General features: G+C 43.3%; 1 protein-coding gene across 8 annotated transcripts in view; it reads left to right on the forward strand.

The window, feature by feature from the left end:
• The window catches only part of LOC122543105 (glycerol-3-phosphate acyltransferase 1, mitochondrial-like), a 103,099-nt gene that overhangs the window by 38,068 nt on the left and 37,300 nt on the right, over window positions 1-27,731 (forward strand). For 4 of the 8 annotated variants that reach the window (XM_043681365.2, XM_043681364.2, XM_043681362.2 and 1 more), the window contains 9 exons: window positions 1,866-1,936; window positions 2,252-2,513; window positions 3,070-3,218; window positions 4,154-4,231; window positions 6,851-6,982; window positions 7,432-7,552; window positions 8,102-8,161; window positions 13,513-13,568; window positions 20,288-21,194. In XM_043681365.2, coding sequence (XP_043537300.2) covers window positions 1,866-1,936; window positions 2,252-2,513; window positions 3,070-3,218; window positions 4,154-4,231; window positions 6,851-6,982; window positions 7,432-7,552; window positions 8,102-8,161; window positions 13,513-13,568; window positions 20,288-20,401 — 1,043 coding nt within the window. In that variant the 3' untranslated portion in view covers window positions 20,402-21,194. Of the gene's footprint in view, window positions 1-1,865; window positions 1,937-2,251; window positions 2,514-3,069; window positions 3,219-4,153; window positions 4,232-6,850; window positions 6,983-7,431; window positions 7,553-8,101; window positions 8,162-13,512; window positions 13,569-20,287; window positions 21,195-27,731 lie in introns of those variants that run through there. The other 4 variants (XR_015754852.1, XR_015754851.1, XM_043681363.2 and 1 more) reach the window with 3 other exon arrangements.

Below are 27,731 nucleotides of genomic sequence, written 5' to 3' on the forward strand. Positions count from 1 at the left end.
CATGTGTCGATGGCAGTATCAGTATGCGTTACCATCACACAGACCTTGTAGAAACAAAGTGACTTGGGCACATTGAGGATATCCACCAGTATATTATATGGTACTATCAGTGTGCTAAATGGCATAAATTTCACATAGGTTGAACAACTTCAGACTTGACATCCATAAGGCAGTATGGGCCATCAGCAGCAGCAACGTTGAACTTCGACATTACCGACAAAATCATGGCTCAGCATAGCTCCCACTTTGTCATATGCCATCTATCTCTGCCATCTCGACCATCAAGCAAGGGATCAAACTGGTGAATTGAAGGTTAAGTAATTCCACAGTCAATAAATCAAATCTAAAGTCTGCAGTCCTACTTGATGCAGTCATGAATGGTGCTGAACAATTTCTCAACTGTTTGGAGGTGGAGGCTCTACAACTATCCCCATCTTAATGGTGAGGGAGCCACACATGAATGCACAAGATAAGGCTGAAGCATTTGCAACAATCTTCAGCTAGTTGTGTCAAGGAAATGATCTATTTCAACCTTCTCTGGAGATTCCCAACATCACAAATGCCATCCATCAGCCAATTCAATTGATGCCATGTGCTACCAAGAAACCGCCTACACATTATTGAAGCTTGGGCTGATAAGTGCCAAGTCATGTTTTTGCTACATAGTGTTGCCAGGTAATAGATATTTCCAAGCCCTTGACATTTGACAGCGATAGCATGGCTGAATTCTTCACTGTCAAGATTCTGGCAGCTACCATTGACCAGAAACTGAATTTGACGAGCCACATAAATAGTGTGGTACGAAGAGCAGGCCAGCAGTTCAGAATTGTGCAATGAGCAATTAATCCCTGGTTCCTCAAAGCCAGTCTGCCTTTTACAATGCTCCAGCAACACTCATACAGCTTGACACAAAGCAGCCTGCTTGATTGGCACTGCATCCACAAAAGTTTGCTCCCTCCACCACTGAAACATAGTAGCTCCCTTGTGTGCCTTCTGTATTGCACTGCAGAAATTCACCAAGGTTTTTTGGCAACTCTTTCCATAGCCAGACTCTGTACCATCTCAAAAAACAAGGGCAGCAAATCCATGTGAATACCACCACCTGCAATTTTCAACCCAAACCAGTCACTATTTTGAAAGTACATTGTCATTCCTTCACTGCTGCTGTATCAAATCTTGGAACTCCCTCCCAAAACAGCACTGGGTGTACTGACACCAAATGGACTGTAGCTGTTTAAGAAGACAGCTCACCATGATGTTTTCAAGTGCTGTTGGTGTTGGGCACAATCTGCTGGCCCTACCAGAAAAGCCTACATTCCCTGAATGAATGAAAATCAATGAAAATATCTGTGCTCTCTTGAAGAGAGTAAGGAGAAAGTTTATTGGTACATACTACGGCTGAGTAGCTTGAGCTGGGTGGTGAAATTGGACATCCGGGAGCAGAGAAGATTCAGGGGATATAAATAGTTTTCAAACCATGTGATTTTCACATAGCAAATGGAAACTGTTTGAGCTGACAAGTGGTTGGGTAACCAGGTGTTATAGACTTAAAATAAAGGACCAAAGAAATTGAAAGGAAATGTAAAGATTTCTTGACAGAGTTGGCAATATTTGGATTGTGTAACTTGTAAGCAATTGTGAACAAAATTGCACATGTGCTTGAAGAGGACTAACCTGGGATATTATTAGGTAAATGATCATGTGCTAGATGAAATTGATCAGCTTTTCTGTATTGAAGATGAACAGAATGGCTTTTTCACATTAGAAGGTTCTCTGTGTTAACCAGTCATGATACTGCGTGGAGAACACTTGTCACTGAAGACTTAAATTTGTTGTGAGTAATACCTATTCTTTCTTTCCGATAGCTGCTTCTTGCTCCTCGGCAGTTATGTCCACCACCATCTTGGCCTGCCTTCTATTTCACAAACATCAACAGGTAGGTTGTATCTGTGATAAATAACTTCATTTCAGTTATAACAAGCGCATTGATTTGCAAATGGAGAAAGTGAGGACTGCAGATGCTGGAGATCAGAGCTGAAAGATGTGTTGCTGGAAAAGCACAGCAGGTCAGGCAGCATCCAAGTAGCAGGAGAATCAAAGTTTTGGGCATAAGCCCTTCTTCAACATTGATTTGAAAATGTCTGCTTTTGGGGTATTTTTAAAAGATTACTGAGAAATGAACAGTTCTGATCATTGCTGAAATAAATAATATTTTAAAGCCATTAATACTTTTAACCAAATCTTTCTCCAGGGCATATTTCTGAGCACATTGGCAAAGGATTTCTGCTGGTTAATGAATGAGGTTCTCGCACGGCATTTTGATGTCGGATTTTCAGGGAAGTTGCTGGATATTGTGCTGCATGCCCTTTTTCTGCTGAGAGAATGTGTGATACTGAGGAGTTGTCCACTGAATAATCTGATTGTGATACCAAAGGCAACCAGGAAAGCTGTGGAGGAGCTCAGTTTTTACAGTAATTCTATTCTACCTGTTTTTCTTGGTGAGGCTGTAGCTGGTAAGTAGCGAACCATCTCTTTATTTCAGGAAAATAGAAAAAGTGGATGCAGCATTTGTAAAAGAATGGAAGGAATGTTTTGCTGAGAACCTGCTTTCTACAACAAATGGTTGTACCCCTGTTAACATTGCTCTCTGTCATTTTGGTACTCAATAAAGTGTTGTGCACTTCCAGTATTTATTTCTGCTTTGATTAGTGCTGAGTGTTCTTCCGTCATTTCACTTGGAGTCTGTCTGCAAGTGAACTGATAAAAAAAAAATGCCCATGGATTTTGTTTTCAAGTTCAGTATCAACTTGGTTTTCTTCAGCTGTGTTTATTATGCTGTGAGATAATGTTTCTGATTGTGTATTGCATAATTATGAGGAGTGTTTAGCATAGAAAGGAGCAAAACTTGATGCTGTCCATGCTTCGCAACAGCAACCAATTCCTTCCTCTGATGAAAGAGTAGTTTGATGGCAATCAAAGATGGCTTGTGTGTGCAGGATGGTAGAGAGCCTATGTGGTGTATGACTGCGGACACTTCCCACGTCAAACCTATCATCTCTTTTCTTTCAGCCTGTGCTTTAAATTCACTTCTAAGGGAAGTGGCTAAATACATGGTGGACTGGGACTCCGATGCAGAGGTTGCAATCAGCCAAGAGGAACTTATCTGTAAAACTGTTCAGCTGTGTCAGTTACTCTCCAGTGAGACACTGCTTCTACCAGTAAGAACAGTAACAGTTTGTATTCAGAGATTAAAACAGAGCATATTGTTTAGAAAAGAAGTGATTTTAAGTTATGGGAATTGAAGAAATTCAACTAAATTGAATTGAATGACTTATTGTCACTTGCATTTTAAAGTGAGTAACAGAATAAAATCCGATGAAAAGCTTCAAATGTCAGCTCAGTCTAGTGCTATTTTGAAGAGTTTAAGGTAAAAAGATAGAACTGAAAGAGAGTTCATCTTCATTCCACTGCCTCCACCCTGAGTTCTGAACGAGCTCACCAGTGACCCTTGCAATGCCACCCTGCAACATCTGCGCCAGACCCACCACTGTAGCAATTGCCACCCTTTAGGTGCCATCTCTTTGCTGCTAGTCTCATTTCACCGTTGCTGAATCCCATGCTGAATCCACAGTCACCCTGCAAATGAAGACACTTGAAAGTTGCCATTATAAATTTCTGCATGGATATTTGTGTCTGACAAAGCTGAGCAAGCAATGATGTGATCGAAAAAATTGATGACGAGGAATGTTAGGCCTTGGACCGATACTTCAGGAAACAAGACCACGCATTTGGTGGTCGTGCTTTTAGAAGTTTTGGCATTAAATTCTCGAATGATGTTTCTGCTTCTCGACATTGCTTAATTCTGTGTGTCCCACTTGAGCCCCTCTTATTTCGCGGAGCATTTTGGCGCCATTTTTAATAACTATTTGTTTGACTGAGCATTCATTTTGTTTGTTACATAAATTACCTTGGCACATTTTTCAGTTTTAATTCAGCTTGTGACGTGCAGGGGGAGTTCAATCAGTAAATAGTGGTGTTATTCGGCATTATGTTATTTACCTATGCCTGAATGATTTCTATTAAAAACATTTATTTTCAGTTGTTTCCTTACTTTCCACCATAACAATCTGTATTTTACTTGAAACTCCTGCAGCCCTGCCAGTCAGTGTACCAGTTTTCACAGGAAGCAGTGGACAAGCTGATGTATTGTGAGATTCTTCTCATGGAGGAGGTATGATCATTTTTCTAGTTACTGTGCTGATGAGAAGGTGACTCATGGGAGTTAGTGTTTTGTTTCAGTCAAAATTGGAAATTTGAATTCTGTGGTTGTAGACAGCAATGTGAAAAGTTATTCCTGACATTATCCGGATCTTTAGCCCAGGACACTTCTATTGAGAAAGTGATAAACAAAACCTTTGGGATTTTGACCTTTATCAACTGAGGTGTAGAGTACAGAAACTAGATATTTGCAGTGAGTATGTACAGAACCCTCGATTGGCCTCAAAAAGATTATTGTGCCATTTCTGGGCGGCACATTTCACAAAGTATGTGGCAGGAAGTGCCACCATGTAGAATGTTTCTTGAGAATGGTTGCAGAGATCAAGTACTCCATGTTTGTGGATTGGAGTATCCTTCAAGGAGAGAAGATTAAGAGAACATTTTGTCAAGGTGTTCTTAATCATGAGCCTTCTGCACAGACAGAGAGAATGTTCTTTGTGGTTGAAGGACGGAGAGGCAGTGTATTCTGATTTAAAGAGATTGACACATTCCAAAGCATTTTCATACAGCATAATCTGAAATGCATTATTTGAGAGTTCAGCGGAGGCAGATTTATTCAAAGAAGAAATCGGATAATTATCTGAAAAGAGGAGTAATTACAGTGTTGAGCAAATATGACTAGTTGAAATGTTCTTGCAGAGTGCCAGCACAAACATATGGACCAAACAGCCTCTTTCTGGGCTGCAACAGTCAAATGATTCCACATATTCTCTTCAGATTTTAAAAAACAGGTTGTTACATTTCAAAATAAAAACAGAAATTGTGGAGAAACCCAGCTTCTCAGAAGAAGTGTCATGGAATCTGAAAGTCAGCTTTCCCTCCACACATGCTGCCAGACCTTCTGAGTTTCTCCAGCAATGTCTGTTTTTATTTCAGATTTCCAGCATCTGCAGCTCTTTGTTTGTTTTGTATGTGAACTGCTTTTGAATGTTCGAGAGAAATAATGGTCTGTCTTGTTCCATTTTGGAATTTATGAGGAGACTTGTGGACTGTAGACGTTGAGAGACTGAATTTAAATCCAGGTCTGAAAAGGTTTCTCATTCACACAAAGGTGTCAGAGGCAAGTTTTTAGTTTTTCTTCCTGTGCATAGGATCAGGTGATGGAAACAAGAGTCTACAGCCTATTGAGGACAAACTAATGAAGGTCTTTTGTCCCACGAGTGAAGTAACCAGTAATCCAAATTTAAAAACCATAAGTGTGATAGTTGCCAATGAAATCAATCAGGAACCCATTGGTTAGATTGTGAAACTTGACCACAAGGAATAGTTAGGACAAATAGCATAGAACCACCAATGTGAAAGCTCGGAAAGCACGTGGGAGAATAAGGAATATGAGGTTGTGCTGCTAAGATTAGATGAAGCAGAGTAAGAAGAGACTATTGTGAAGCATTAATGCTGGCATGAACCACTTGGGTTATCTGACGACTTAAGTAAATTCCACTTCAGTGTGCTTAATAGCAGACACACACATCTGATAGCGAATGAATGGAATATACAGTGTAGAATAGGCATTCCCTCCACATTCTTGGGCTTAAGAGGGTGAAGTATATATATGATTGTGACTGTAGGAAGCTGAAGTATCATGATGGCTAAAGGATGAGATTTGACTTTGTTCATCTCCCAACAAAGACTTGCGATCTGAACTAAGAATGAAATGATCCCTGAGATCATGTACTAGAGAAGTTGTTAAAACAGGCTGTAGCAGATTAGACATTGATCCACTGTTTATTCACCAGCCAGCTGTAACATTTTCAGAAGTGATCTCTGGGTAGAGGCAGGAAAACATTTGGCAGATGGCACTTAATACAAGTGTGAAATTGTGTACTTGGATGGAAAGGACAGCAAAGCAGTGTACTATTTAAATTGAAAGCAATTGCAGAACCGTCTGATGTAGCGGTATCTGGATGTCTGGTACATAAATCAGATAAAGGTATTATGTAGGGAAAGCAAGTGATTTGGAAGGTTTGAGAAATGTTGTTTATTGCAAAGGGAATGGAATGTAACAGTAGGGAAGCTGAACCATAGTTATACAGTGTGTTGGCGAGAGCACATCTCAAGTGCTGTGTGCAGATTTTGTCTCTTTGTTTGAAGAAAGAAAGAGTTGCTTCAGGATCAATTAACTGAAGATTCACATGATACATTGCATTGTCTAAAGACAGAACATGTCTGTCTTAAATCTGTCTGTGTTTAGAAATAATCTTTTTGAAATATGTAGCATTTTGAGAGGATGAGATGAGTGGATATCTTGTAAAGTTCCCTCTTGGAGTAAATGCTGGAATGAATTGTAGAAATTCCATTTGAGAAAGATGAAAATATCTTTCACTGAATTACTCGTGCAGAATTTTCTTCCTTGTAATGCCGTGGAGGCTGATATTTCACAGGTATTTGAGGCGAAGTTGGATGGCTTTCTGCTTGTCTTGAGAGCTTTTGGGTGCAGACAGAAAATTTGAGCTGGGATCACAAACAAATTAATCATGGTCTTCTTGAGTAGTGGTGCATACACAAAGGGCCAAATAGCTTTAGTTCTTAAATAATTGTCCTGAACCTTTTGCTTTTTCTCCTCCTTTTGTAGAATGAGAACAAACAGCCAGCCTGTGACACATGGCAGAAACGGTTTGGGAAGGAGATGACATGGAAGGTGATGGATGATTTTGATGACTCTGAGAGTGACACTGATGAAACAGTCTGGACCTGTTATTTTAAGGTATAACACTCATTTGAAAATCTAGCTACAGGAAGAATGTTCTCAACTTTTCTACATTTGAAGAACATGTACATAAGACTATGTGTTAAAATTTCATTGCGGACGTAATAGACTAACAACTTCGCAGAATTATTTGGCTGAGCATTGGATATACTGGTGGACAGCCACTGGAAGCCAAAATTGCAGAATGATGCGAATCTTTTGTGAGGTTGGTTGATTGCTCAAGAGCAGAGTTTTGACTTGAGTTAGTATTTCTGATGTAAAAGTACAGCAGCTAACTGTGTTAACATTCATGGGGGTACATCTTTGCATTTTGGTTGGTTGTACACAATGAGTCAGCTGTAAATCTAAGAGTAGAACAGTATGTCTTTGCATTTTTGGTCTTGTTTCTTATTTTGTTCAACTCGGTTTGGCAGCAGGTGCCTAATGTATTGTTATATTATTTCCAGCTTGGCCAAACCCAGGAAAGCCACACATTTTTCCTTTTTCTCTGCAGCTTGCTGCAGCCTGTATTGAAAGTGTATGAGACAGCAGCAGGTTTGCTGCACAAATTGGACTTTCCAATAGAAGGTATTGTTTGTATAATTGTTGAACTACTTTTGAATGATCAAATAATTAATAAAATAAGAATTTTGAGCGCTTTGGTGGTGTCTTGGTTTGTAGAATGCTGTCCCTTGGCTTGTATCCATCTATCATGAAGACACCACCCCTTTCCTCCTCAATATTCATGATTTTGGAATGTCACCAATGGTTTTGTGTGTCATGAGTCTGAGTGGGATGCTCAGGAAATGTCACCTTTGAAACTGAGATGTGTTGAAGTTGGAATCTTTGCTCATATGAATAAACAAAACAATCACCTTTATTGTTATGCCATTCAAGTAAATCTGAAAGGAAAAGTGAACTTATTGCATCTCAATAAATAAATTCCAGTTCCCCTTTTATGTGGCTTACCTGGCTAATGTGTTTAACAAGAATTTTATTAGAAGTGTCCTAGGCAGCCCAAAATTCTCAAATTTCACATGCTATGAATTGAGATCGTGAAAAGAGAACACAGCCATTCTGACAGGATTCAACGAGAAAAGATTCAAGCTCATTCTGCTTCCGTGCTTTTTCCTTCAGAGCCGCAGTGTGTACTGAAGATGTTTCAGCTTTTGAATGCACAGGGAGAAGAACAGCATGGTGAGTCAAACAATATAACAGAATGATTTGAATCAACGATTTGCTCACGAACCACTCCATTATGCACAGGAAGGAATGATTACAGATATCGTGTTCATGGCATATAGAAAAGTCATGTCGCTGTTTTAAAATTGGTTAGCACTGTGAGCTTCCTTTGGCTGATCTCAGCTTGTTTCAAATGTGGTTATTGTTCACTCAGCAACAATGAAAGATTTTTGGGTTCATGTCAATTTTAACTGTAAGAGCTTACTCAGTAAGTTTATCATAGTAATTTTTATTGCAAAAATATGCTTTATTCATAAAATTATTATCCAAAGTACATGAAAAGGATTCTCAATCTGTTCTGTACAGTCTGTGTGGAGAGAAAAGAGAGGCATAAATGACAGAAATTTGACATCCCACAAAGAAATCTTGCAGTTGCAAAAGACCAAGACATTTTTTAAGCCATGCAAGTTAAAATATGTATATTCATTTTGAGGCATCAGTGGGGCCTGAGAACTGAATGGACCTCCACCTTTGTTTGGCAAACGAAAAAGTTCCTTGAACCAAGTGCATATTCCTTTTTGGCCCAGTTGATGTTTGTCTATATGTGTCCGGGAAACAGCCCATGGAGCATGGAGTCCTGAGTCAGGGAGCTCTCAGGACAATCCTCAGCAAAAACCACTGCATTTCTCTTCAGATCATCTTTACAAAGGCAGATAGTGGAAGATAGTGTAGGACTGTCTTTTTCCCCTCTGTAGCCAATTCAAGGGCAGCATGTGGTGGTGGAGGAAGTACTGATGTTCACAAAGGATCTCTCAGGCAGTGCTTTTCTCACTATGAGCTAAGCCACATCTTGGTGCTTGTTGGAAAGCTCTGGTTATAAGGCATTCTGCCAAATTATTTCAACAGTCTTGCTCATGGAACCACCTCACAGGATAAATCCTCTCATTTTCCCGCAGGGTCGTGAGGACACCACATGCTGACCACTGTTAGATGAAGGTCTGGTCAAATGTGTTTTCCTTGGCAAATTTTACATGAGGGCCAGTAATATGAAATGTTTCAATCACTTGAAGTGTTCTATGGCACTGAGGCCAGACCCATCCTTAGCAACACTGGAGACAGGTAGAACCTCAGTAAACACTGTCACTGAGTGTTTGCTTACTAAGCACGCAGTACCCATCAGGATGAAGGTGGTGTTGGGTATGACCACCCCCATCCAGAACTTTATAAATGTTGTCCCTGCAGACACGATGCATCTTACCTCCAAATCAAGTGGAAAATGGCTTGGGTGACGGAGGCACAGGCCCGCAGAATGGACCAAACCTGCACTTTGTACAGCAACACTGAGAGTACTTCACACCTGATAATCAAGCTTTTAGCCAAAATGGAGAGGGAGTAGTGCTCCCATCTGTCTTATTTCTGCCTCACCTTGACAAGATGCTCTTTCCAAGTTCTGGTGCAAGCCATGGCTCCCTCTGAGTCACGTAACCAGCTCGTAGAGTAGTCTAATCCGATTGCAGATTCCCTCCCCAAAGCACGTTTTAGAGAGCCTGTCCCACCTGTATGTTGAAGACCTTTTGTCCAGAGTGATGAGGCAGGTGTCCATCCCCCTATGCTGCAGGTAGGCAATCGTAACCCTGAGCATTGGGAGGCTTTCAGGAATCACCCTGTCCAATGCAGCACAGGTTTGGTCGGGATGATTCATTGATTCACGAGCAGACCTGATCTGGTTGGTAACTATCTTATATTTGACTTTATAATCTGCCTTCAGCAATGACGATGGTCAATTTGTAATTTCTTTCTGCTTGTAGAAGAGGGGGATGATATCTTTCCAAAATTGGATTTGCACATGCTACCTCCCAGAAGCATATACATCCAGCAGGTCCTAGCCAATCAAGTCCCGCAGAGGTGAATATAACTCGGCCAGAAAGCAGTCGCTTTTGGGAGTTTATTCTTTTCAAAGCACTCGAGGGCCTTAGCTCATTCGGAGGTAACGGCTGTTCCAGCCTCTTCCACATGCTGTCATCGAAGACCTCAGTGATAGAGGATGGGAATGACCAGGAGGCCGGGCTGTCTTTGGGCTTCGTGTCATACAGCCTGACATAAAAATGATTGCTGATCCTCAGGATGTCAGACTGAGATGACATTTCTGAACTATCTTCTTCGTTCAGGCTGCTAATCACAGTGCTCTCCCTGTGTACCTTCTGGATGAAGAAAAGTGAGCACGTTTCATCCTGCTCCACAGTGCAGATCCTGGACTAGAAAATTATCTTGAAGATCTTTGAGGCAAAAAAACCATGCTTGCTGGCAGTTCACCTCTTAGGGGTCCCCATTACCCCCATTGCATGCAGCAGGAGTAGTTTCTTCCTGCTTGTCTGGAATTTGGACAGTTATCCCTGTCTTTCTTTCTCACCTTCTGAATACCTTTGAGGTTAAAGAAGCTGTTGATATTCTCCTTGAATGTTTCCCGCCAATCCGCTAGAGACTCAAAGAGGGGCTTCATGGTTCTCCAGCCTGTATAATCCCTTTGCAGCTCCTCAGTGTTTTCTGGGGTAAAGAGTTTTGCGTTCAGCATCCATTTTCCCTTGCCGGCCTGCTGGTTGTACTGTACACCACAGTTGGTGAGCACAAGGCAATGGTCAGAGAAGAACACAGCCTTGACGCTGATGGATCTGACAGAGAATGTGGGGGATTGACTCATCCATGCTGCACTTCATCTGCATGGGTGCAGAAAATGTTACGCGGCTTGGCAATCGCAAATCTGATTTGGTGTCCAGTTGCTGTCAGTCCCCTGGATTGAAGTTTCCAGCCAGAATGTTGTCAGCAACAGTTCCTGATGGCTGGAGATTGGGTTTCACTGGGCCGCTCACAACTTCCAGATTGGGTGGTGATACTCTCCTCCCCTGAGGTGCTGTGCCTCATTTGTTTGGTTAATGGTTATCCCTCTGCATGACTTTATCAGAGGAGGTGATATGTCCATCATCCAGCTGCCTCTTTCTGTTTTGCTGTTGGCCTGACATGTTTTCCTTTTTCCAGTTGTTTCCTATCAGTATATGTTCCCCTGTCTCCTTCATTTCCTCCTCCTCCATTGACTCCATTTGTTCAGGTGGACATTGAGTCAGTTGTTGTGCCGCCACTCTGGCAACCACAATCCATCGATGATCTCGAGGTCTTGTGCTTAAAGTTTCAGTTAAGATTTATCCTAAGAGAACCACCTTTTGGATCACCTGACTTGATTGGCCAGGATCTGCTGGGTATATATGACAGCATGCTTCTGGGAGGTAGCATGTCCAATTTGCAAATCCAATTTCGGTCAAAGTCAACTGTGTACCTCCATCAACCTGACTGTGCTCTTGACACTCTCGCCTGACACATGGTTATTTGCAGTGGTCGTAGCTCTGGCTCTGCTGCGCCGGCATGATGATGCACCATTTGCACCTCAGTTCAAGCTACAATCCTTCAATGTCCAATCAGAATCAGGCGATTATCTTAAAACCCTCTGATGACTTGCAACTCTTAAACTTGGTCAGAGCCAAAGGGCCAAGAAGTGAAAGCTCTGGATTCAGTCTGTTAACAATTGAATACCAGCTCCCCATTACTGGCTATCCTGACATGTGTCTCTTGTTCTGTTTTGTTCACTGAAGTTTTTCTTATATTATCAGTCTTATTTTCTGAACTCAAAAATAGCAACAATCCACACTTCACAACTGCTTGAGCATGACAAGAGGCTACACTACATTGGACAAACGGGCAGAAAACTAGCCACCAGGATACATGAACATCAACTAGCCACAAAACGACATGACCCTCTCTCACTAGGAAGGACACCACTTCGACTGGAACAATACATCCATCCTAGGACAAGCCAAACAGAGACATGCACGAGAATTCCTAGAAGCATGGCATTCCAACCGGAACTTGAGCAATGAACACATTGACTTGAATCCCATTTACCACCCCCTGAGAAAAAGAACAGGAAATAACATCACCAATCTGAGGAAACCCAAACATACATAGAAAGCAGGAAACGCCAGCAGTGCTTCATCTAGAGGTTCACTGAAGATGTTACCTAGGATGCTGACGAAATGTCTGAAAATGAACCTTCCAGCTCAGTGAGCAAACCTACATACAGAACCTCAACCTGAGCTATAAATCTTCTCAAAACTTACTAATCCATCTGTCACTCCACAAAAGGTCTTCATGCCTGAAGCAAGTTAGCTAAAGTACTCGGAGAAAGATAGGCAAGCTTATTTTATTCTCTAAACAAAACCAAGTCACATTAACAAGAATTGCATCTTGCTCCCACACTGAAGTAAGTGAACTGCTAAAAGAGGCAGAAAATACATGCAGCTCACAACAACTGTAGAGAGCTCGCATACATTGGTCTGTTGCATACTGGAAGTCAGAACTAATCCATTTTAAAATATAGCTCTGTCCTTGTGGAAAAACCTTCAACCTCAGCATTTTCACACTTGTAAACCTTGCGTCATAAAACCAGACTTGATTTTTGACCAGGAGCACCAATGCTCTCAAAGGGTTTTATAACTAATCACAGTTAAACAGAAATTAATTGAATTCTTCATTTGTTGAATCAAGTCCAAAACAAATGCAAGTGTACAATATTGCTCTGCATCAGAATTTATGTGGCTTGAATTGTTGTCCTTGTGCTCTGCTGTGACTTCCTGATGAGATTTTTGAGACCATTTATTAGTGACAAAGACAAGGCTGAAGTATTTGCAATCGTCTTCAGCTGAAAATACTGAGCAGATGATTCATCTTTTTTTCCTCTTCGGTCTGTGTTGTCATGGATGCCACCCATGTGATATCAAAAAATTGCTGAAGGTACTGGATACAAAAAGGCTATGTGTCCTGATCGCATCGTGTGTGCAGCAATGAAAACCTTGGTGCCAGAACTAGGCAGGGTTTTAGCTAATATTTCCAATACAATTATGCACCTTTGACTATCTGACAATGTAGAAAGTTGTCCAACCTTGAAAAAGACAGGGCAGTGCATTGTGACCGTTTACATCTATACCTCAACTACCTTGAATAGTATGTGCTTGCAAAGACTATTACCTGCAAGTTCCTGTCAAATCACACACTACTCTGACTTTCAACTCCTCAATACTTCATTTATAACTGGATTATAAACCTGTATACCTGCGTGACATAGACTGCAGCGTTCAAGAAGGTAGCTAACCACCAGTTAGTCAGTGGCAATTAAGAGTGGACAATAAATGTTTGACCTGAAGTATTTGTCACACTTAATGTATGATTAATTTGAAAGATGAACAATGAAACAGTTTTTGGTGAAGATGAGTTTAGTTTTGAATGCATGCATCACTAAAGCATTTTCAAACATTTTACAGGAAGTGCCACAGTCAGCATTGTAAACAGCGCTATTAAGATCTTCAGGGAATTGGGGGTAAGTGAAATTAACGTCGACCTTATTCAGAAAATAACTGAATCATGACCCCGTGCCCCTCCTGAGCTATAAGTTGTGTGCTTTGGCATTGCAATTTGCACAGTGCTCGTATGTTATGGAGGGAAATTGACCTGCAGAATCTTTCTTGTCGCCGTGCAATGATACATGACCATAGTGCAGGTTAATAGTTTTGGGTAATTTTGCAGTGATCCACAGGGTGGTTAACCAGCCAATACTAAGCCTATCAATATCCTGCGCCATGTGTTAATACATAATTCTTTGCCAAATGGCTAAGGTACTGAGGAACACCTTTTGATATGCTCCATGTCCGGGAGGATTCATACTCTTACAACTCGGAAAAGAAAAGTTGTTGCAGTATTCATTGAGATTTTTGCTGGGTAATTTGGAAAGATTAAAGTTGTATACTTTGAGGATCTGAGGCATGTACCATTTGTCACAAGCCATTGTTCATAGAGTCATAGAGTTGTATATCACAGAAACAGACCCTTTGGTCCAACTCGTCTATGGCGACCCAATCTAGTCCCATCTGCCAGCACCTGGCCTATATCCCTCCAAATCCTTCCTATTCATATACCCATCCAACTGCCTTTTCAATGTTGCAATTGTACCAACCTTCACCACTTGCTCTGGCAGCTCATTCCATACACATACCACACTCTGCGTGAAAAAGTTGCCCCTTAGGTTTCTTTTCTATCTTTCCCCTCTCACCCTAAACCTTTGTCTAATTCTGGACTCCCCCACCCCAGGGAAAAGACTTCGTCTATTTATCCTATCCACGCCCCTCATGATTTTGTAAACCTCTGTAAGATTGCCCCTCAGCCTCTGACGCTCCAGGGAAAACAGTCCCAACCTATTCAATCTCTCCCATCGCTCAAATCCCCCAACCCTGGCAGCATCCTTGTAAACCTTTGCTGAACCCTTTCACGTTGAACAGCATCTTTCCGATAGGAAGGAGACCGGAATTGCTCGCAATATACTAACATTGGCCTTACAAATGTCCTGTACAGCTGCAGCATGACCTCCCAGCTCCTGTACTCAATGCTCTGACCAGTAAAGAAAAGCATACCAAACGCTACCTTCACTTTCAAGGAGCTATGAACCTGCACTCCAAAGTCTCTTTGTTCAGCAATACTCCCTCGGACCTTTAGCATTAAATGTTTCAGTCCCAAATGTATAAGATTTGCTTTCCCAAAATGCAGCACCTCACATTCATCTAAATTAAACTCCATCTGCCACTCCTCAGCCCATTGGCCTGTCTGATCAAGATCCCATTGTAAATATTTAGTAAATGAAAATTAAGGCACGCATCACACGTCATGGAACATTTTAAATTGAAGGGTAATGATCATCCTTTGTGCACACTTAGTGCTGAATGTGCCAGCTAAGTCAACTGAAAATGCACCACCTTATTGCAATGTAGAAATATGTAGAAAACTGCAGATTGCAGGATGCATCATTTTGGGAATTTGACAGGCACAATTATAGAATCATAGAGCTGTACTGCATGGAAACAGACCCTTCAGGTCCAGCTCCTCCATGCTGACCAGATATCCTAAATAAATTTAATCCTATTTGCCAGCTTTTGGCCCATATCCCTCTAAACCTTTCTTATTCATATATCCATTCAGATACCTTTTAAATGTTGTAATTGTACCAACCTCCACCACGTCCTCTGGCAACTCATTCCATCCACACACCACCCTCTGCATGAAAAAGTTGCCCCTTAGGTGCGTTTTAAAACTTTCCCCTCTCACTTTAAACCTATGCCCTCCAGTTTTGGACTTCCCCACCCTGGGAAAAAGTCCTTGTCTATTTATCCTATCCATGCTCCTCATGATTTTATAAACCTCTATAAGTTCACCCCTCATCCTCTGATACTGCAGGGAAAATAGCGTCAATCTATTCAGCTCCTCCCTATAGCTCAAACCCTCCAACCCTGGCAACGTGCTTGTCAATTTTTCTGAACTCTTTAAAGTTTCACAACGTCCCACCGACAGCAGGGCAACCTGAATTGCACGCAGCATTCCAAATCAATGTCCAGTACAGCTGCAATATGAACTCCCAACTCCTATACTCAGTGGACTGACCAGTAAAGGCAAACACACCAAATGCCGCCTTCATTATTCCATCTACCTGCAACTCCAATTTCAAGGAATTATAAACCTGCACTCTAAGGTATCCTTGTTCAGCAACACCTTTCAGTGTATAAGTTCTACCCTGATTTGCCTTCCAAAATGCAGCATCTCCCATTCATCTGAATTAAACTATATCTTCCACTCCTTGGCCCGATGGCCCATCTGATCAAGATCCCATTGCATTCTGAGGTAACCTTCTTTGCTGTCACTACATCTCCAATTTTGGTATCATCTGCAAACTTAACAAACATACCTCCCATGTTCACATCCAAATCATTTATGTACATGACAAAAAGCAGTGGACCCAGCACCGATCCTTCTAGCACACTGCTAATCACAGGCCTCCAATCTGAAAAGCAACCTTCCACCACCACCCTCTGTCTTCTACCTTTGAGCTAGTTCTGTATCCAAATATCTAGTTCTCCTATTGGTTCGTGTGATCTAACCTTGCTAACCAGTCCAACATGAGGAACCTTGTCGAATGCCTTACTGAAGTCCATATACATCACGTCCGTTGCACTACCCTCATGAATCCTCTTTGATAATACTTCAAAAAACTCAAGTTCATGAGACATGATTTCCTATGCACAGAGCCATCTTGACCATCCGTGAGTCCAGGGATCGATTAGCTCAGTTGGACAGCTGTTTTGCAAAGCAGAGTGATGACAACAGCGTTTGTTCAATTCTTGCATCCGCTAAGATTAACATGAAGGTATCTCCTCCTGACCCTCTCCCCTTGCCTGAGGCATGCTAACTCTGAAGGTAATCCACCAGTACTCATCTCGTGCTGTCTCTCGGTTTCGTGAGAGAGCAGCCTTGTGGTCTGGTGGGATTACAGCAATTTTTGTCCATGAGAGCTAGGAGCAGAAAGGAGGACACAATTCAGCCCCTCAACCTTGCTCCACCGTTTGATATGATCATGACTGATCTCATGTCCTTTTCAAGCCCACTTTGCTGAATCCTCTTCATAACCTTTCAACCCATTATAGATTAAAAACTTGTCTATCTTGTTCTTAATTCTGGATCAGTGGTGCTGGAAGAGCACAGCAATTCAGGCAGCATCCGAGGACAGGCAAAATCGACATTTCGGGCAAAAGCCCTTCATCAGGAATAAAGGCAGAGAGCCTGAAGCGTGGAGAGATAAGCTAGAGGAGGGTGGGGGTGGGGAGAGAGTGGCATAGAGTACAATAGGTCAGTGGGGAAGGAGATGAAGGTGATAGGTCAGGGAGGAGAGGGTGGAGTGGATAGGTGGAAAAGGAGCTGGGCAGATCGGACAGGTCCGGACAGGTCAAGGGGACAGTGCAGAGCTGCAAGTTTGAAACTAGGATGAGGTGGGGGAAGGGGAAATGAGGAAACTGTTGAAGTCCACATTGATGCCCTGGGGTTGAAGTGTTCCGAGGCGAAAGATGAGGCGTTCTTCCTCCAGGCATCTGGTGGTGAGAGAGCGGCGGTGGAGGAGGCCCAGCACCTCCATATCCTCGGCAGAGTGGGAGGGGGAGTTGAAATGTTGAGCCACTGGGCGATTTGGTTGATTGGTGCGGGTGTCTCGGAGATGTTCCCTAAAGCGCTCTGCTAGGAAGCGCCCAGTCTCCCCAATGTAGAGGAGACCGCATCGGGAGCAACGGATACAATAGATGATATTAGTGGATGTGCAGGTAAAACTTTGATGGATGTGGAAAGCTCCTTTGGGGCCTTGGATAGAGGTGAGGGAGGAGGTGTGGGCGCAGGTTTTACAGTTCCTGCGGTGGCAGGGGAAAGTGCCAGGATGGGAGGGTGGGTCGTAGGGGGGCGTGGACCTGACCAGGTAGTCACGGACGGAACGGTCTTTGCGGAAGGCGGAGAGGGGTGGGGAGGGAAATATATCCCTGGTGGTGGGGTCTGTTTGGAGGTGGCGGAAATGTCGGCGGATGATTTGGTTTATGCGAATGTTGGTAGGATGGAAGGTGAGCACCAGGGGCGTTCTGTCCTTGTTGCGGTTGGAGGGGTTGGGTCTGAGGGCGGAGGTGCGGGATGTGGATGAGATGCGTTGGAGGGCATCTTTAACCACGTGGGAAGGGAAATTGCGGTCTCTAAAGAAGGAGGCCATCTGGTGTGTTCTATGATGGAACCGCTCCTCCTGGGAGCAGATACGGCGGAGGCGGAGGAATTGGGAATACGGGATGGCATTTTTGCAAGAGGTAGGGTGGGAAGAGGTGTAATCCAGGTAGCTGTGGGAGTCGGTGGGTTTGTAGAAGATGTCAGTGTCAAGTCGGTCGTCACTGATGGAGATGGAGAGGTCCAGGAAGGGGAGGGAGGTGTCTGAGATGGCCCAGGTAAATTTAAGGTCAGGGTGGAATGTGTTGGTGAAGTTGATGAATTGCTCAACCTCCTCGCGGGAGTACGAGGTGGCGCCAATGCAGTCATCCATGTAGCGGAGGAAGAGGTGGGGAATGGTGCCGGTGTAATTACGGAAGATCAACTGCTCTACGTAGCCAACAAAGAGACAGGCATAGCTGGGGCCCATACGTGTGCCCATGGCTACCCCTTTGGTCTGGAGGAAGTGGGAGTATTCCCAATGCCTCCGCCGTATCTGCTCCCAGGAGCGGTTCCACCATAGAACACACCAGATGCCCTCCTTCTTTAGAGACCGCAATTTCCCTTCCCACGTGGTTAAAGATGCCCTCCAACGCATCTCATCCACATCCCGCACCTCCGCCCTCAGACCCAACCCCTCCAACCGCAACAAGGACAGAACGCCCCTGGTGCTCACCTTCCATCCTACCAACCTTCGCATAAACCAAATCATCCGCCGACATTTCCGCCACCTCCAAACAGACCCCACCACCAGGGATATATTTCCCTCCCCACCCCTCTCCGCCTTCCGCAAAGACCGTTCCCTCCGTGACTACCTGGTCAGGTCCACGCCCCCCTACGACCCACCCTCCCATCCTGGCACTTTCCCCTGCCACCGCAGGAACTGTAAAACCTGCGCCCACACCTCCTCCCTCACCTCTATCCAAGGCCCCAAAGGAGCTTTCCACATCCATCAAAGTTTTACCTGCCCATCCACTAATATCAACTATTGTATCCGTTGCTCCCGATGCGGTCTCCTCTACATTGGGGAGACTGGGCGCCTCCTAGCAGAGCGCTTTAGGGAACATCTCCGAAACACCCGCACCAATCAACCAAATCGCCCAGTGGCTCAACATTTCAACTCCCCCTCCCACTCTGCCGAGGATATGGAGGTGCTGGGCCTCCTCCACCGCTGCTCCCTCACCACCAGACGCCTGGAGGAAGAACGCCTCATCTTCTGCCTCGGAACACTTCAACCCCAGGGCATCAATGTGGACTTCAACAGTTTCCTCATTTCCCCTTCCCCCACCTCATCCTGGTTTCAAACTTGCAGCTCCGCACTGTCCCCTTGACCTGTCCGGACTTGTCCGACCTGCCCAGCTCCTTTTCCACCTATCCACTCCACCCTCTCCTCCCTGACCTATCACCTTCATCTCCTTCCCCACTGACCTATTGTACTCTATGCCACTCTCTCCCCACCCCCACCCTCCTCTAGCTTATCTCTCCACGCTTCAGGCTCTCTGCCTTTATTCCTGATGAAGGGCTTTTGCCCGAAACTTCGATTTTGCCTGTCCTCGGATGCTGCCTGAATTGCTGTGCTCTTCCAGCACCACTGATCCAGAATCTGGTTTCCAGCATCTGCAGTCATTGTTTTTACCTCCTATCTTGTTCTTAAATTTACTCAGTGTCCTAGCATCCACTGCACTCTGGGGTAGTGAATTCTACAGATTCATGATCCTTTGAGAGAAATAATTTCTTGTCATCTGTCTTAAATCTATAACCCCTTATCCTTGGACTGTAACCACTAGTTATAGATTGCCCCATGGGAGGAATCATCGTTTGTACGTTTCCCTGTCAATAACCTTTTGCATCTTAGATCTGAATTAGACCTCCTCTCAAATCTTCAGAATTTGAGATGATATGTCTAAACTTCTCAATCCCTCTTTATAAGATAAACGTGACATCTCTGGAATCAATCTAGTGAATTATCTCTGAAATGCCTCTAATGTAATTACATCCCTCCTCAGGTAAGCAGACTAAAGTTTTTTGTAGTATTCCAGGTGCAGTTTAACAAATGCCTTGTACAGTTGCAGCAACACCTCCCTGCTTTTATACTCTATTTCTTTTGCAATAAATGCTGAAATTCCATTTACCTTCCATGTTATTTGCTGTAACTGCATGCCATGTTTCTGCATTCGATGCATGAGGACACCCAGGTCCCTTTGCACCAAAGCATTCTGAATTTTTTCTCCATTTAACAAATAAGGTTCCTTTATATTCTTCTGACCAAAATGGATAACCTTGCAATTAATGTTTGATTTACCAAATTTTGTCCTACTCTCTCAACCGATCCAAATCCTTAACCTTTAATTGTAAAGTTAAATGTTGCAGCTGTTTCAAAATTGGTTTTATTAACATTTTTAGTGCATACCAATTCTTGACAAACAATGAAGTACGTTTGCGAGTAGCTGCTGAAGAAGCAGTCATCAGAACCATTTCCTTCACTTCTAGGTTTTCAAAGAGGAGCCAGGAACAAAGGGACCCTTACTGAAACTCAGTAACACTTTCCAGCAACCTGATAATTTACTGAAGCTCCAGCAGTACATTCAACAATTCTGTGATTAAAATTAAAAGAAAAAAAATTGGTAAACAATTTTTCATTACATGTGACTGAACCAGCTGAGAGACTGTATTGAGATTTTTTTGCAGTGACCCATGACTACTTTGGTCATCACCTGGCGAAAAGGCCCCCCAGCTTATCTCGGATTAAACATTTCCATGCAGTCCTGCTCTGGACTGCTCCCACCTTCCTGATGTGTGGAAAGCGAAGTTCAAAACTACATTGTTTTTCACCCCACGTCCTGAATGGTTGAAAATCCAAAGACATTTTTCAAAAAAAACTTTTCATGGGATATGGCTGTCACTGGCTAGGCCACCATTTATTACCTATCTCAAATGGATCGTAAGAAGGTGGCTTTCAGCTGTCCTCTTGAGTTGGTGCAGTGCTTGTGGTCAAGGCACACCCACAGAAGAAACTGGAATCATGATTGTGAGTAAAACCCTTGAATTATCTTGTCATGAGAAAAGTCTTGCAAGTTGTGTGTCAAATGGGCAGAATTGTATTTCAGCTTGAATGGAAAAAAAATACAATTCTATAAATATTTTTATTGAAAAAATGTTTTGAAATTTTTACAAAAATGTAAAAAATTACCATAAAACAATACAACAATCTTAAAATATAACAACAATAACCGTAAACATACTACTACTCTACACCATAAACAATCTAGGAGAAAAATAACTCTACACAAACTGCAACTCAATAAATAACTAAGTCAAAACAAAAAGAAACTTAATTAAACTGAGTTGAACCAAGCCAAATTACATTAAATTACGTTAAGTTACAACACTCGGTGCAATTCCACCAAAGCTCCCCATCACAGGGAGCATTAGTTGACATACCCATATTTATTCAGAATTCTTGTTCCCAGGGGCTGCCAGGCACAGCCCTCATAGCTACACAACGGCCCTAACCAATATAGCAGATAAGTTTGCATCTATGTGGTTCGAAAAGGGCCACCACGTCCTGTAAAAATGTTCTGTTTTCTGGTGCACCATAATTGTAAAGAAATGCTCCATAACTAAACGACATCATCCAGAGAGTCCTGGAGGAATTTTGGATACTCAGCTCATCAGAATGTCCTTCCTCGTACAAATGAAAGAATACTAAACAATTTCTTCCCATGCGCGTCCAAACAGGGGGGATTCAGCCAACCCAAGAGGAGGGACACTGGATCAACTTTGACCTCTGTTCCCAAGACCCTTCCAAAACATTCATTAAAGCGCCCCAATACCTATGAAGCTTGTCGCAAGACCACAGACAATGACTAAGAGTAACTGCCTCTATTTTACATTTGTGGCACATTGGGAAAGCTCCTGCCTTAAATTTTGCAAACTGCTCCAGTGCCAAATAAACACTGTGGAGTACCTTCAACTATGTAGTTTGTGTCCTATTGCAAATCGAAATTTTCCTTGCGTTCTCCCAAATATCTTTCCACTTCTCTGGTGAGATCTCCACAACCAATTTCTGAGCTCTATGTCCGGCAAGACACTACCTCCGCAAAAATGATAAAGGGTGCTGAGCGAGAGAGTGCCCGTAGACCGAAGCGTGCTCCTCTCCGACTTAGAGGGACTAACCATAAATGTAGTCTTTTTCAGTATAAGGTCCCTAATCTGAAAGTAACCAAAGACGTCCCTCCCAGATAGCTCATATTTTGGCTCAGCTGCTTGAAAGCCATCATGACCTCCCCATCAAATAAGTCTCCCAAGCAGGAAACTCCTCAACTCCCAGAGCCTAAATCTGGAATCCGTCGATCCTGGCCATAATCCTACCAATCCTGCTTTGGGAGTAAAAGGGGAAGTTTTTTTGTCAATTGCCCTCACTTTGTCGCACTGTTCTCCATGCTTTAACTGTGTTAAGGACAAGTGGATTTCTGCAATGGTCCATAACAGTCCGCAATCTTGTCCATGAACAACAGATTAACTAGGGGACATTTTGCCTGGGAGGCCTCAATGTCCAGCCAAATTGACTGTGGGTCCTGGCAAGTCCAATCAGCCACATAGGATAGCAGGGAATTTAGTTGTATTTCTTAAAGTCTGGAAAATTCCCCCCCGGCCAAATCCCCTGTGGAAGCTGCAATTTGGCAAACTTAATAAGAGCCCGCCTGTGACGCCAGATAAAAGAGCCGAGCCAACTGTTAAGCCTCTGTAGCGCCTGCCTGGGCAGCATCAAAGGGAGCATTCGCATGGGATGTAATAAAGGAGGAAGAACATTCGTTTTAACCCAAGCGATTCTACCTAACCAAGATATTGGAAGATCCTCCCAGTGCCAAAGGCCCTGTCTTATTTTCTCTTGCAACTGCACAAAGTTAGCTTTATATAATTGATTGAAGGCCAGGGTGGTAAAACTGCTTAAATATAAGAAGCCTTCCTGTGACCATCTGAACGGGAATCTGATCAGGTACTTGAATAAGACCCCAACAGGCATGGCTTCCAATTTCATAAAATTGATTTTATACCCAAGAAAGAGCCAAATAAGTTCATCACTTATATTAAATGGGGCACAGGAAGCGTTGGCTTAGGTAGAAAGAGAAGAACATCATCCACGTAAAGAGTGTTCTTATGCCTTCCTGATCTGACCTCTGGGGCAGTTATATTGGGGTCCGTCTGCCTACGGCTCAATCACCAATCTAAATAGCAACGGGCTGCCTCTGCCAATGCTAAAGTTGTCAGATCTTATACCATTAGTGAGAACTGCAATTTAGGTTCACAATATAACACTGCCACCCAGCTGTCAAAGCCCCTTCTAAGGTCACACCATTCCAGGACATAACAGGTATAGCCACTCCACCTGGTCAAATGCTTTCTCTGCATTCAGGGAGACCACCAAGCCCGGAATTGAACCTTGCTGGCACACCTGAATAATGTTTAGCACTCTACTAATGTTATTAGAGGATCTGCAACCCCGAATAAAACCTGTCTGGTCCTCCTTTGCAGTGAAGGGCAAGACCTACTCCAGCCTCAAAGTCAGCATTTTCAACTTAAGTTTTAAAGTCCACATTTAATATCGATATGGGCATATACGAAGTGCAATCCTCTGGGACTTTCCCTTTCTTGAATTTGAGAGATATTTGCTTCTCTCAGGATGGGAGGCAGTCCTGACTACACGAATAATTGTACGTATCCAACATTGGCCCGGCCAGCATGCCTATGCACTCCTTACAAAACTCACTCCGAAATCCATCTAGGCTGGGTGTTTTACCACTGTGGAGCTGCCTCACTGCATCCCGTATCTCTTGGATTGTCAAAGGGGCATTCAAAAGAGATCTCTGCTCCGAACTTAGACCTGGGAGGTCCAAGATCTTAAAAAAGGATTCCACCTTCACCAATCTATCCTCTCAGCTCTCCAAACGGTGCAACTCAGAGTAAAACTTCCTGAATGCTGCATTAATCTTTTTGGGATTGCAAGTGATAGTAGCAGCACACACTCTAACTGATGTGATAGATTGGGGGACACTCTTCTTCCTGGCCAAATTCGCCAAATATCTACCCAGTTTATCACCAAACTTGAATAACCTCTGCTTCACAAAGGAAATCTCCCTCTTTGCTGTCTGGTTGAGTGCATCATTCAGAGCAGCCGGGAGAGCTGTAATCCGCTGCAACTCAGTGACAGCCGGTCTGTCAAAATATGCTGTCTCAGCTGCCTTCAGCCAAGTCTTGAGCATACACTGCTGCTGTTGCTTCTGCCGCTTCGGAGTCGCCGAGTAAGAAATAGTTAAACCCCTTGCATAGGCCTTGACAATCTCCCAGAGCACTGACTGACTACAAGCTGTACCCGAATTAATGTTCCAGAAAATTTTAAATTCCCACGAAAAATACTGAATGAACTCACTATCTTTCAGGAGGAAAGGATCCATGTGCGAGCCTGTCCCATCGCCACTGGCCTTAGCCTCCATGGACACTGCCGTATGATCAGAAATGGCCATGTTCCTACCTCTGTAGGACAACACAGAGTTCAAAAAGGCTGATGGGGCAAAAAACCTGTCAATCTTAATATAGCACTTGCGTGGATTAGAAAAAAGGTGAAGTCCCTACCCTCATGGTGAAGACATTTCCACACATCCATCAACCCCAGCTACCTTTTCAGGTCCACCAGCTGCATGGATTGCGGGGATATACCTGTGAGACCTCTCGGCATCCTATCCACCTCGGTTGATAAGTCGGTTAAAGGATCCCCCTCTAATTGTGTGATGTGTCCCAAGGGCGCTCAACCTGGAGAGTGCATCCGTTAAGAATTTGAGAGGGTGTGCTGGGGGCAACATATATTCCAGATCTCATATACCTCTCCATGCATTGAAGCTTTGAGGATCAGAAACCACCCACATTCATCCTTAATTTGGTCGAACAACTGAAATGGTAGATTCTTCTGAATGAGTACAGCTGCTACTCTGCTTTTCAAATTAAAGGATGAACAAAACACCCAGCCAAACCCTCCCTGCTGTCACTTTAAGTGCTCCTTAACGGTTCTATGTGTTTCTTGCAGCAAAGCTATATCGACCCTTTCCTTTCTGAGGCTTGAAAGTATCTTTTCTTAATCGGTGAGTGACTCCCCTTAACGTTCAAGGTGCATCATTTAAACAAGTGGTTAGCCATAGCCATCTGAAGCAGCCCCTTAACATCCCCCTTTTCGCCCCCCCGCCCAGGAGGAAGAACCCCATTTATAGTGCATCGAGTGAAAACAGTCAGTTCATATATACTTGAAAATACAACTAAAGAAACTATCAGATCAAAACTTCTAACAACTATTTATACAATGAACTAACATATAACACAAATAAAAGGAGACTTTCCCTGTTGTCCACAGGGGTTGCTCATACTACCCAATTACCCCTCCATGGTTCCTTCTAGCTGAAGCCGCGTCCCAAACCCAGGCAAAACAAAGTATGTAAAAGTCACACTTATCTTTTAGTTTAGATTAGATTACTTAGTGCGGAAACAGGCCCCTCAGCCTAACAAGTCCACACCGACCCGCCGAAGCACAACCCACCCAGACCCATTCCCCTACATTTACCCATTCACCTACATTTACCCATTCACCTAACACTTCAACCCATCTCATCCATACTTTGACCCACCCTGTACTTAAAAAAAAAAGAGAAAAATAAGGGAATGACAGAAGAACAAGGGATAACGGGAAAGCAGAAAAAAGGGAGAGGAGAGAGAAAGAGGAAAAACAAGGAAGACCCCCACATATTAAAAAGATAAAACTAGGTAAACCACGAAACTTTCGGGAAAAAAACAAAGTGAACATGATTGTCCATATTATTTGAGGCAGCCAGTCTATTTTAAGTTGTCCAGGAAGTCCTTTGCCTTTTCCGATGAGTCAAAATTAAACACGGACCCTCCGTGGCTGAAATGTAATATTGCCCGACATCTTGCAGAGCTGAAAATGTGTTGCTGTAAAAGCGCAGCAGGTCAGGCAGCATCCAAATTCCTGAAGAAGGGCTCATGCCCGAAACGTTGATTCTCCTGCTCCTTGGATGCTGCCTGACCTGCGCTTTTACAGCAACACATTTTCAGCTCTGATCTCCAGCATCTGCAGTCCTCACTTTCTCCTCGGACATCTTGCAGAGTACTGAATGTTGAAGTCCTTCAGCCTCCATTTTACCTCATCAAAGGCCTTCCTCTTATGGATCACAGCCGCAGAAAAATCTTGAAAGAACATAATCCTTTATATATCAGGGCCTGTGGATCCTTCCCCATGCTCTAGCAGCTTCCAGCACCATTTGCTTGTCTTGCTATTGGTGGATTGCACTAGGACCAGGCAAGGGCACTAGTCTGACCAGGGCCTGCACACTGCAATCCGGTGGGCCCGCTCGACCCGCACCCAGTCTGTCCCGACTTGCAGCCTCAAAACCTGCGGGGGCCATTGCTCCAAGAAGCTGATCAGCTGGCCTCCCTTTTCCTGCTCCGGCAGCCCGATCAGGCAGATATTCTCTGACTGCCTCAATTTTCAAGGTCTTCGACCTGTTCAACTGAGGCTGTACCTGCCATTGCAGGGCCTGGACCTGGCCCTCTGAAGATTCCACCGTGATTTTGGAAGGCGCAGCTAGCTGCTCCACCTCCACGCCGAGATGCTGGATCTCCTGATCATGCTTTTGTAGCATAGCCGAGGTCAGTTCCTGCCTAGTCCGAGTCTTCTCCATCGCTGAAACGATCTTCTGAGTTTTACAAACTCTGAGGCTGTGCTCCACAGGTAAATCCACAGGAGTGTTCATGGAGGCTGCGGACGTGACTGGAACTGCAGGGGAGTGCCCTTATCATTGCAATCCTCCCAGTCCTTTTCTCTTAGTCATTTTTCTTTAAAAAAAAAAGCACTGAAACTAATTAATAACAGTTCTAGCGGTCTAAAATCAGCGATTTACACCACAATTGGGTAAAAAGGGAGGGTGAATGCACCACTTTTTTGGATTTCTGAGCAGAGCCTAGGAGGGCAGACCGCCTGGATTGCCGCCATCTTGGATCTCAAATACAACTCTTTAATTTCACTGGTAGTTGTTCCCTTTCCCTTATGTTATTTCAATACTGAAATAAAATGAGGTGATCAATACGTGAGTGAAAACAGTCTTCCATGTCTGTTCTTAATGGAAATATCAGTGTTGAAAGCTCAGCCATGGTGCTACTTGTTTCAAATCAAAATTAGAGTTCTTGAGAGCTGTACCTAATGAATCTCACAGGGTAATGTATACTTTATTTGATGAGTAAAAGTAACTTTGTTTATCTCACTCTTTCCCTCCTTATTTGCCCATTATTGCATCTCTTTCTGAAGAGAACTCAAACCTTGCACGCATTCTCAGCACAGAAACTCAAATCCTGGAATGAAGTTGGGACTTTCCGGTCTTCGTGGTTCATATATCCACCAAATCAGTTTGCTTTCAAAATTTCGATAACACGTTAGAGTTTAAGGGCGGCTTGTTAAAATGCTTTGGATTTATGTGCATTTTTAAGATGGTTCTCTTGTGATGGCTTTTCACAGATGAGGTCTAATACATAGCAGATGCTGAGCTACTAATGTAACACATATCTTAAACTTATAGACATGGTATAAACTGGAAAATAAAGGTCATACCTATTTTTAAATCATTGAGATTTATCAAAGAGGATTTGCAATTGTTTATAAGTTTTGGGCACACTGCACTGTGTGACTTTGCTTTAGTAATTGTCAGAGAAACCCATTAGATGCTTAGTTAAACTGACTGATGAGTAATAGCTGGACTTAACCTGACAACCTTTCTTGATCAAGGTCTTAATGTTTGTAATTCCAATCTTCTAATTCTTCTGACTCAAAGGAAGATTGAAACAATAGGGCCAGTGCTCCTGCATTCTCCATCCTCAC

The sequence above is a fragment of the Chiloscyllium plagiosum genome, unplaced genomic scaffold (assembly GCF_037043375.1).
Source record: "Chiloscyllium plagiosum isolate Xiang-an unplaced genomic scaffold, Cpla_swu_hap1 HiC_scaffold_48, whole genome shotgun sequence".
Classification (NCBI taxonomy): Eukaryota; Metazoa; Chordata; class Chondrichthyes; order Orectolobiformes; family Hemiscylliidae; genus Chiloscyllium; species Chiloscyllium plagiosum.